The sequence below is a fragment of the Spermophilus citellus genome (assembly GCF_964194105.1).
Source record: "Spermophilus citellus genome assembly, chromosome: 17".
Classification (NCBI taxonomy): Eukaryota; Metazoa; Chordata; class Mammalia; order Rodentia; family Sciuridae; genus Spermophilus; species Spermophilus citellus.
This window is the reverse complement of record NC_138199.1, coordinates 27,945,901-27,957,178: the sequence shown is the minus strand read 5'-3', so window position 1 is coordinate 27,957,178 and position 11,278 is coordinate 27,945,901. Positions and strand designations below refer to the sequence as shown.

The window sequence follows — 11,278 nt, the reverse complement described above, 5'->3', positions numbered from 1 at the left end:
TCTTTTAGTGCTGTCTTTTGGTCCCCACGTGGGCAGGACCAAGATGGAGGCTCTGGTTGGGTCGGAGTCGGCTGAGCCGGGCAGCCGAAACAGCCGTGGCAGAGGTGGGTGCAGCAACTCTGCGGCCTCCAGACCTCGCTTCTCAGGATGGGGTCCCCAAATGAGGGACAGAACCAGCCCTGGCCTTTTTTCTTCGCCAGTTCCGGAAGTTTCCGCTGTTAATCGCTTTGGGCGGCTGTCACCAGAGCTCAAGGGGCCCCCTCTTCTTTCGTAGCCCTAGGGCGCTGTGGAGAGCAGCCCCTCCAAGGAGTTCGTAGTCTTCACGTCGGAAACCACCCCTCTCCCTTGGCTGGCAGACGGATACCAGATTGAAGAATAAGACGGACCCGAGGAGGAGGGAAGGGGTCAGGCCGATTGCAGCGGGCATTTCACAAGTGGCCTCTGAAGGAATGTTTCTGGGAAGAGGCGCATGGTTTCATTCACTGGGCACTAAAGGAGTGTCCACTGAGTGCCAGGACTGTATTAGTTTCAGGGACTGGGATGCAGCCCTTCTTTCAGGATTTCAGTCTTACAGATTGTAATTGATGTAAACAAGATGAGGAGGAGGCGCCTACCCGCCCAAGATCACAAAGACTTGGGGCCTGTCAGAAGAGATTTCTACCAGAGGCTCACAGCTTTGAAATAACTAACTGAAAAATCATAACAGTGGTAGCATTCAAATCTGATCTCAGCCCCAGCCTGCAAGGCTAGTTCCTGTCTGCCCCTTCCTGCCCGGCCAAGGAATTTACTGAGCTGCTATGACTTCCCCTACACAGTGGGTGAAGGCATAGATATGGGCTGGAGTAGAAGTTCTGGTACATAGAACAGGCTCAATAAGTACTTTTGAAGAAATTAATTTCTTGCCTTTTCACATTCCCAAATTGTGTGGCTCCCAAAGAGAAGCACAAGAGTTGAACTAAACTGCATTTTATTTATTATTATTATTATTATTATTATTATTAGTGATGCTGGGGATTGAACCCAGGGCTTTGTACATGCAAGGCAAGCACTCTACCAACTGAGCTATATCCCCAACCCTAAACTACATTTTAGAAAGTATGAGTCCAGAATAAGGGCTGCAGCCCTGCTAAAAAACTACAATAATTTCTCCTTTATTTAAGGGTTTGTTATTTGTATAGGTCTCTTTTGCCTCTGGTAGACTGCTAGCTCCTGAAGGGCAAAGTCACTTCTCTGTCCTTACCTGTTATTCCACAGTCCTGACTAGTGTTCTTTCTGGTTTTCCTGTGTTGGGAGTAAGGAGGAACAATAAGACAAGAGAACTTAAGTCAATGTAATTTATGTTGTTTATTTCCCTTTTAAGTGAGGAGAGGGAATAGTGCGAGAATTAACCACTGTGGGCATAGTCAGTGGGACTCAGGAGGGCAATCTTTTGTTTATTTTTTTGGTACTGAGAATTGAATCCATGAGTGCTTACCACTGAACTACATCCCCAGCCCTTTTTGTGTGTGTGTGTGGGGGGTATGTGGGGGGTACTGAGGATTGAACTCAGGGGCCCTCAACCACTGAGCCACATCTCCAGCCCTATTTTATATTTTTTTTAGAGACAGGGTCTTACCAAGTTGCTTAGTGCTGTGCTTTTACTGAAGCTGGCTTTGAACACTCGATCCTCCTGTCTTAGCACACAAACACACACACCCCTCCACCCCCCCAGCTGTTGGTGTGCACTACTGTGTGTGTGTGTGCACCACTGTGCCCAGCTCCAGCCCTTTTTATTTCTTACTTTGAGATAAGACCTTGCTAGATTATCCAGGCTGGCCTTGAACTTATGATCCTCCTGTCTCAGCCTCCTGAGTAGCTGGGATTACAGTCATGTGCCACCACACCTGGCACAGTAACAGTTTACTTATAGATCTCATATCTAGGACCTTGAGACTTCTAAGTGTTCTCAGGGTTGGGGAAGGGTGGACATTTTCTCAGACTGGTTGGCCTGGCTAGATAGGCTCTTGGGTTTTCCATGCATTTGTTCCCTATCAAGGAATAGTTTTGTGGACTCAGACTTGCCACCCTTTTCTCCTCAGCCCCCTGGTGTTGCCTCTTTTCTCCTCAGATAAAGAAGGAGCGAGCCATACCCCATTCATAGACTTAAGTTTTTGATTCCCAATAATCTCACAGCATGGAAACATGCAGATGCTCTTCTGATTTAATGGGTTGTCTCTTTACTTGAGGATAAATTCAGTGGGGAAGAAATCTGGGCCAACCTTCTTGGTATGTGGGATCTGGGCCTTAAACTTGGAATTAACAGCTATGCTGGGTCTGGCTATGATCTAGGTCAGACATAAACTCAGGCCTTATATTTGTCCTAGGTCGGACCTCTCGAGGGCGCTTGGCCAATCAGATACCCCCTGAGATCCTGAACAACCCCCAGCTGCAGACAGCCATTAAAGTCCTGCCTTCCAACTATAACTTTGAGATCCCCAAGACCATCTGGAGGATTCAACAAGCCCAGGCCAAGAAGGGTGAGCCCCCACACATTGAGCTAAGGTGGAGTAGGTTGCCTGGCCAGACATGGGGCTGGATCTCCATTGAAGCCTCTTGTCGCCCTCTGCCTCATGTCTCTGCTCTGTCTTTTAGTGGCCTTACAAATGCCTGAAGGCCTCCTCCTCTTCGCTTGCACCATTGTGGATATCTTGGAAAGGTGAGGCTTGGGATACTGGAGATGAAGCTAAGATTCTTCCTTGCCCCTTAGAGCCTGGCTGTCCACATCATTTTCCCCTTCTGGACATCTGTCTTTCCCTTTCTCCTCCCACAGTCATACACACACAAAGGGAGCAATCCAAAACAAAACTCCCAGCTTGCTGAGAACCCCACTTGTCTTTCTCCTCCTCTATACAATTTGAGCAAGAGGAAGAAGTTAATTCTAGTCTCTTCAGAGCTAGTCCTAGATCATGAGGTAGAGGAATCTAAGACTACTCAAAGCTGACCCTGAAATGGGCCGAGGGGGGTCTCTCTGGGGAGGCATCTTTTTCTCAGGGAGCAGGAGGAGGGAGGTTCCTGAGAAAGGTATTCAGTTCCTCTACCCCACCCCCTCCTTTTTAAAGTTTCTTCAATACAATGAGCCATCTTGGGGGGGATGAGTGCTCAGCCATCTGGAACCAGCACAGGCACTAGGAGGGGGAATAAAGAAGGGGGAGGTCATCTCGTGCTGGGAGCCTCCCACTTCCCTGCTGCTGCCCTCCCCCCAACCTGTCCCCCCTTCCTGCTGCTGCAGACCCACTTCCCTGCTCCCACCCTCTTGCCCCTTGGGGATGCTCTCTGGGGCTCAGGCCAATTTGCATACATTTTAATCTATAAAAAATTAAGTGCTCTGGCTGACTCAGAGCCTGGGCTGCATTCTAAGGAGCTGAATAATCTGCTTCTGTGCACAGCCTGATTTGAGGAAGGGGGCGGAGTAGGGGGCTGATTGGCAGCAGCTCAGCTTTCCCTACTGCCCTTCAGGAGGAAAAAGCTGAGGGGGGGGAGGAAACGGAGACCCCAGTCACTGATCCATGGTCCACATCCCAGGTGTGGGACTCTTTGAGGGAAGAGCTCAGCCTCCTGCTTTTTCCTGTGGTGACTTCAGTGGGTGCAGGGTCTTCCCCACCCACCAGTGATTCAGGCCTACAGATCCCATGGCAATGTGCTGGCCAGAGCCTACTCTTCCTGATGCCTGAGGCATGTGGGCGATGCCATGTGCTGTGGGGGGGTTGTGCATGGGTCCCCCCTCCTGGGCACCCAGGGCTTTGCTTCTGGGTGGGGAGGTAGTAGGGGTCTGGGCAAGAGGGAGGCTCAGCCTATCCAGGGCCATGTATCCCACAATGCCAGGACATGGGAGCAGGGACCTTTGTGTGTACATGCTCACAGCCCTGGGTGAGATGAGCCAGGACTTCAGGGGTCCGTGTTGGATTCCATGCATGATCAGCTGAGGACTGGGGGTCCCTCTTGCAGTCTGAGCTCAGGCAGAGGAGTCAGGGTGCTGCAAAGACATCTCATGCAACAACTGTTCCAGGAGCTGCTGCCAGGGCTGAGGGAGGTGGCAGCTGTGCCCCTCCTACTCTTTGTTGGCAGAAATGGCAGCTGCCAAACCAAGGAATTGAAAGAGGTGGGGAGAGAGGAGCTGGGCCCTGGGACACCTCCACAGAGTTAGGACTCTCCCCCACCTTATTCTTTGTGTCACTGCCCCATTGTTCCTCACCCTTACCCCTACAGGTTCACAGAGGCCGAAGTGATGGTGATGGGCGATGTCACCTATGGAGCTTGCTGTGTGGATGACTTTACTGCAAGAGCCCTGGGAGCTGACTTCTTGGTGCACTATGGCCACAGCTGCCTTGGTATAACAGGGCAAGAAACCTGGACACTGGCAGGGAGGCCAGATCCACACTGATCTCCAGCATAGTACCTTCTTGTCCCACTTGCAGTCATGAGGACCCTCCTACTTTCTGGGATGGCCTTGGCCTTCCTGCTCTGCAGGTGGATCTTTCCTTTGGTTATGGTTGCCTTGGAAACCATGCTGCTGTCCCAGATGCAGGTGTTTGAAAGGCTCTTGGTGGTAGAGCAGGCTGGGCCCCCAGCTGAGTGACAGAGAAGGAACTTCTAGGGGACCTGTGACCCCTTCCTTCCCTCCCCTCTCATTCTCCCAGGCTGAAACCCTGGTCCTGGCTGCTTAGAAACCAGGGACCAAGCCAGGTTCTCTGTCCTTCCTGCTTTTCAAACAGTTTCCTGAACTCTTTACCCTCAGTTCCCATGGACACCTCTATCCAAGACTTCCGGGTACTGTATGTCTTTGTGGACATCCGGATAGACACTACCCACTTCCTGGACTCTATCCGCCTCACCTTTCCCCCAGCCAGTGCCCTTGCCCTGGTCAGCACCATTCAGTTTGTATCAACTTTGCAGGTAAGTGGGACAAAGGTCCCCAGCATCCTGTGGGACAGACAGCCACTCTCTAGGCTGTTTCTGGATCTCCATGCCAGGTGCCCTGGCTCCTTCCCTAGCCACTTGCTTTCTTCCGTCATCCCTACAGTCAGCTGCCCAGGAATTGAAAGCTGAATATCGTATGACTGTCCCACAGTGCAAACCCCTGTCTCCTGGGGAGATTCTGGGCTGTACATCCCCCCGACTGCCAAAGGAGGTGGAAGCCATTGTGTAAGTAAAACTGGGGGCCACATCATAGAGACATTAGAAGTGTACCCAGGTGGGGCTGGAGTTGTAACTCAGTGGTAGAACACTTGCCTAGCACGTGTGAGGCCCTGGTTTCCATCCTAAGCACCACATAAAATAAATAGCCAGGCATGGTGGGGCACGTCTATAATCTCAGTGGCTGGGGAGGCTGAGACAGGAGGATCTCGAGTTCAAAGCCAGCCTCAGCAGTGGCAAGGCGCTAAGCAACTCAGTGAGACCCTGTCTCTAAGTAAAATACAAAATAGGGCTGGGGATGTGGCTCAGTGATCAAGTGCCCCTGAGTTCAATCCCTGGTACCTAAATAAATAAATAAACAAAGGTATTATGTTCATCTAATATATGTGTGTGTGTGTGTGTGTGTGTGTGTGTGTGTGTATGAAGACTTGTACCCAGGAAGGTTCATCATATAGGAAAAGGAAACTGGGTCTAAAGCTCCTTACCTGTGTGCCCAAGGTCACTCTGCAAGATGGGACCTAATAGGGATGCTATAGCCTTCATGTTTTCTGTCCCTCTCCACTGCTGAAGGCTATGCCTGAGGGGGGACAAGAATCAGAGGGTCTGAGCTGGGGATGTGGCTCAAGCGGTAGCGGCCCGGGTTCTATCCTCAGCACCGCATACCAACAAAGATGTTGTGTCCGCCGAGAACTAAAAAATAAATATTAAAAATTCTCTCTCTCTCCTCTCTCTCTCTCTCTCTCTCTCCTCTCTCACTCTCTTTAAAAAAAAAAAAGAATCAGAGGGTCTGATGGGGGAGGAGGGTGGGCTAGAAATGGTGGCAATATAATTGGAGAAGATGGATGGGCACACCCAGGCTGCAGCCCCATTAATTTAGCATCCGGACAGCTAACAAGCAGGAGCAGCATGTCTCCTGCTGCCTAATTATTTTAGGTAATGGAAATGCTTAATGTTGTGTGAATGCAGCCAGCCTCAGAGCCGACAGCTTCCCCGGCTGGGACTGGGGAGGGGAACCCTGTTTCCTAGCTAATGGTGGAGAAGGAGGGAGGGGCACTCTCTGACTCAGCCCCACCCTTGCGTTGGATGCTTGTCCCACAGGCCTGCTGCATGCACATAGGACACCCATATCCATAGACAGGTCCACATCCAGGCCTTTCCCAGCTCAGACCTGGCAGTCCTGCTTACTGAGGGGCATTACTCTTGTGCCTGGGCCTGTATAACTCTGAGCTGATAGATGCCCTTGGGGGCTTCAAGATGTGGGTTGAGGGAGGGACACTCTCAGTGTCAACCAGTTACCAAAATGAGGTATGGTCTCCAAGAAGGAGAGAATCACTGCCATGGCCTGTTTTCTTCCATGCTATGGGAATCTCCATGGCCTAGGAAGGTACTGTTGGACAGCATCTTCTAGGGCATGCTTGGTACAGCCTGTGGTTATACCTCGCTTACGAGCTGTATAACTTTGGGCAAGTGTCTTAACATCCTTGAACCTCAGTTGTATGTTCTGTTAAATACGGACACTGTAGTTATCTTAGAGGATTATTTGATAGAACTGAGTGAGCTCATACACATCAGGCACTTAGTCCAGGCCTAGGGCACAGAAAGCACAAGTCCAAGAAATAATAGCTGTTACTACCACTCAGTACCTGGACCCAAAAGCCGGTCTGGGCAGAGTATCCAGTGTATATTCTGGAATCTCATGTATAGCCTATGTGACTCCCTGGTCACTACTTTCCACATCTGTATTGAGCTTGGTCAGGGAGAATGTGTCCCTCTGCTTCCAAATTAGGCTGTCTAGAGCCTGGGAAGCCTTGCCATGTCCTCTGCTGCTTTTTTACTCTTCCTCCGAAGGCTGGGGTAGAGCAGTTCTTGATTCTGCATTATATACCATGGTCTTACAGTTGTCCACGTCAAGCTTCTTATTTTACATGAGAGAAAACCAAGGCCCCAAGAAGTAAAATGACGACTTGTCTAGTTTATATATGGCTGCATGAACAGCTAGCTGAGAATTCAGGCCTGTGTTTCTAAGCCAGAGTGCCTCTCCTGCTACCCCATGCCACGCTTACAGCCTTTTCCACCCCATAGGTATCTTGGAGATGGTCGCTTCCATCTGGAGTCTGTCATGATTGCCAACCCCAATGTCCCTGCTTACCGGTATGTGCTGGGCTGGGCTGACTAGTTATTGAGGAGTGAAGTTCTTTGTCCCTGAGGCCCTCAAGGGGCCAAAATTTCCTTATTCCTTAGCCACTTACCAGCCTCAGTCCTAAGGGTCTGAGGCACTTGGGTCCTTCATCTGGCATTAGACCCAGGGCTGCTCTTGCCCGCCTAGGATTCACACTGAGATCCTAATATACTCCCCATCTCTTGCATGCTCCAGCTATGGGACTGATTGTCCCAGTGACAATCCCTGTTCTGTCTGGGGCCTGAGTTGGGAGCCATGTAAATAGCAGGAATCCTGGGAGTGGCTGTCACAGTAATTCTGGCAAGCTTCTTTTACAGGTATGACCCATACAGCAAAGTCCTATCCAGAGAGCACTACGACCACCAGCGCATGCAGACCACTCGGCAGGAAGCCATAGCCACTGCCCGCTCCGCCAAATCTTGGGGCCTTATTCTGGGCACTTTGGGCCGCCAAGGCAGTCCTAAGATCTTGGAGGTAAGAGGGCTTAGGGTGGCCTCTTGAGGAGGGACTGACTGGAAACCCATGTGGGAAAATCTATAGGCCCATGGAGTCAGCTTTGACTGCTTGATCATGAGTACCCCAACTCAGCCTTCCTCTCCCAACAGTACTTGGAATCTCAACTTCAAGCCTTGGGACTTCCTTTTGTGAGGCTGCTGCTGTCTGAGATATTCCCCAGCAAGCTCAACCTACTTCCTGAGGTAGATGTGTAAGTTTCCCCACCTTACCTACCTGGCCCTCCTTGGGGCCAAACTTAGAATACTATTACAAATGAGTTTCCCTCAGAAAGTTTATAGTCAATGGAGGAAATAGGAGAAAATAAGCAACAGTATCCAGCATCTAAATAGTGGTAGGTGAATCTTTACATTAGGATTAATAAACCCTATTGACTGTTGGGTATACTGGGGACAATCATGTTCTTCAGCATGCTTCCCCTCTCAGTGTGACTTGGCTTCCCTTCCCAGGTGGGTGCAGGTGGCGTGTCCACGCCTCTCCATTGACTGGGGTACAGCCTTCTCTAAACCACTGCTTACACCCTATGAGGTAACACCAGGTTTTGAAAACTTGTGGGAGAAAAACTTGTGTTTGAAAACTTTGTACCTTCTTCAGTCAAGGGAGGGCTCAAAGTTGGATTGGGGTGGATGGACAGCAATAGTTCATAGGTTCTGAAGTCAGGCACTCTTTTTTTAAGCTATTTTTCTTAGTTGTAGATGGACATAATACCTTTATTTTATTTGTTTTTATTTTTATGTGGTGCCGGGAATCGAACCCAGTGCCTCATGCATGCTGGGCAAGTGCTTTACCACTGGCCCATCAGACACTCTTGAATTGCTTAGCAGTCTTTGTTGTGTGACCTTAGACACGTTCCTTAACCACTCTGAGCCTCACATTTCCTTTCTACAGTATGGGAATAATACACCCTTCCTATGCTGTCGTGAGGAGTGATTTAATGATCCAGGAGCAGAAAAATATCAGCAGATGTTATTGTCCGGTTTTCCTCCACTAGGCAGCCGTGGCCCTCAGGAACATTTCCTGGCAGCAGCCCTACCCCATGGACTTCTACGCTGGCAACTCCTTGGGGCTTTGGACGGTGAATCACCAGCCAGACCTAAACTCCCAAGGCCCCAGCCGCACAGCTTCCGGGAAGGTAGGCCAGGACTTCAAGGAGGGAAGAGTGCGAGCCTTTGGGCGCGGCCTTGGCTCTGGCCCCCTTCCTGGTACCGTGAGCCGAGGCCGCCGCCATGTGGCCACGATGGGAAATGCACCGGCGCGGGGTGGAGGTTGTGGTGGAAGCGAGACTCTGATCTAAGTCTGCAACCTTAGGTGCAGGAGGTGTCCACGCTCCCCTCTCCAGCCGCGGATTGCGAGGGGTGCAGCTGCAGAGACGGGGTGGCGTCCCTGGCTCCTTGAGACGCCCCTGGTTCCCAGGTATCCGCCCTACTTTGGCCGCGCCCCACTCATCCCTGTTGTCTTGGGAGCCGCTCTCTCCGAGACCCGCCTTCAGGGTGGTGTAGCCATTTGGTCACGTCCCCTCGCGTATTCTACTTCCGCTCGGGGAAAACTTACTTCCGGTGTTCCTATGGCCCTCTGCCGGGCAGCATGGCCAGTCGGCAACCTTTACGGGTCTTGTGCTTGGCGGGCTTCCGGCAGAGCGAGCAGGGCTTTCGAGAGAAGACTGGAGCGCTGAGGAAGGCGCTCCGGGGCCGCGCCGAGCTCGTGTGCCTCAGCGGCCCGCACCCGGTCACCTCGGCGGAGGGCCCCGAGGGCGGGGGGCCAGACTCCGGTGAGCCGAGCTCAGCTCCGGAAATGCCCTCACAGGGTCTTTTTGCCTGGTCCCCTTAACCCCTTTCCGTATGCCCCTTCCCTGTTCCCTCCCCTTCCTTCGGTCTCCACCGTCGCTCTCTCCTTAGTCACCTCTTTCCCTGTTATTTATTTCCATACCCTCCCTTCCTTCCTCACTCCCCTCCCCGTTGCCCTAATTCCATTCTCTTCCCCCTTATGCCCGTAGGTTCCTGCCCTCCTGAGGAGCAGCCTCGAGGCTGGTGGTTTTCCGAAGAGGAGGCAGACGTTTTCTCCGCACTGGAAGAGCCCACGGTGTGCAGAGGTCTGGAGGAATCTCTGGAAACGGTGGCACAGGCACTGAGCAAGCTGGGGCCTTTTGATGGACTTCTTGGGTTCAGCCAGGGGGCTGCACTAGCAGCCCTTGTGTGTGCCCTGGGCCAAGCGGGCGACCTGCGCTTCCCTTTGCCCCGATTTATCATCCTCGTATCTGGTTTCTGTCCCAGGGGCCATGGCCTCAAGGAACCCATCCTGCAGAGCAATTTGTCAATGCCTTCACTTCATATTTTCGGGGACACTGATCGTGTCATCCCCCCTCAGGAGAGTGTACAGCTGGCTAACCAGTTCCCTGGAGCCATCACCCTCACTCACTCTGGTGGCCACTTCATTCCAGCAGCTGCATCCCAGCGCCAGGCCTACCTTAAATTCTTGGACCAGTTTGCAGGGTGAAAGCTCAATAAATGCTTCTTCTGCCTTTACATTTCCCACCCGCTCTTGGGGCAGCCTCTGTAACCTATGCTCTCCCCATTATTTCTCCCACCCTGGGACCTCCACTGTGCTAACATGCTCTTCACCATGACCACTTAAAGAACTGTCAGTTCTCAGGACTGTGTATGAACCCTCCCCTGCACCGGAGAAAGGGGAACAAGACACCATACTGGATTTTGATATTCAAAAGGCCAGAAAGCCCTGGATGAGAGGATAACTTGGCAAAAGCAGGGTGGGCACCACTGTTGAGTGCCACACAATAAAGCAGTGGTTTGGATTTTAAGCATCTTTTTTTTTACAATTGAAGTTTAGCCATCCACACAACCTCCCCAGCAGAACCAAGGACGGTAGGCTCCTGTCATGAGCCCTAAGACAGGCTGGGGCACATGTACAGTCATATGTTTTTGGTGGAAGTCTTCAGTCCCAAACTGAAGGAAAGGAGGCATTGGTGAGTGAATTAGAAGAACTTACATCTGAGAAATTTTGGAAGAGATCCTGATCCCTCCATCCTGATTCCTAAAAATTGTTGGTCTTCCCTCAGTCCCTAGCTATGTTTTCTGCCATCTCTTCCATAACTGCCCTAGCCCTTCTGAACTGTGAGCTTGAAGACAGGTATGGTACCAGACCTTGGGCAGAGGCCAGGCAGCACAGAATAAACTTCCTCTTCCTAAGATGAACCCATCTGTAAGTTCCTGAGATTGATGCTATTCATAATTGATGATGCTAATTATCATTTATGTTGTGACTACAGCCAAGGCATAAGTATCTAGCCTTTTGGATTGCCCACTCTAGCCATTTTCTTCCCATTTCCAGTACCCTACCTACCTTCTCCCTTCTGCTTCATGATGTCTCCCGTTACAAGACAAGTCAGTTCTTTTTGTA

The 11,278-nt window shown here is 51.2% G+C and overlaps 2 protein-coding genes across 3 annotated transcripts; both read left to right on the top strand.

The window, feature by feature from the left end:
• DPH1 (diphthamide biosynthesis 1) lies at nt 1-9,994 on the top strand. 2 transcript variants are annotated; one of them, XM_081270586.1, is made up of 13 exons: nt 1-104; nt 2,364-2,516; nt 2,632-2,695; nt 4,246-4,367; nt 4,775-4,932; nt 5,060-5,181; nt 7,255-7,323; nt 7,669-7,825; nt 7,957-8,057; nt 8,314-8,392; nt 8,856-8,996; nt 9,173-9,277; nt 9,858-9,994. In XM_081270586.1, exons 1-12 carry the CDS (start codon nt 44-46, stop codon nt 9,257-9,259), a joined length of 1,314 nt encoding a protein of 437 aa, XP_081126712.1. In that variant the 5' UTR covers nt 1-43; the 3' UTR covers nt 9,260-9,277; nt 9,858-9,994. The 2 variants fall into 2 exon arrangements, with proteins under 2 accessions (XP_081126712.1, XP_081126713.1); XM_081270587.1 differs by lacking the exon at nt 8,314-8,392 and having other exon boundaries at nt 7,957-8,049.
• Nucleotides 9,414-10,679, top strand: OVCA2 (OVCA2 serine hydrolase domain containing). Its single transcript, XM_081270588.1, has 2 exons — nt 9,414-9,632; nt 9,858-10,679. Exons 1-2 carry the CDS (start codon nt 9,449-9,451, stop codon nt 10,355-10,357), a joined length of 684 nt encoding a protein of 227 aa, XP_081126714.1. The 5' UTR covers nt 9,414-9,448; the 3' UTR covers nt 10,358-10,679.
• The last annotated feature ends 599 nt before the right edge of the window (nt 10,680-11,278 follow it).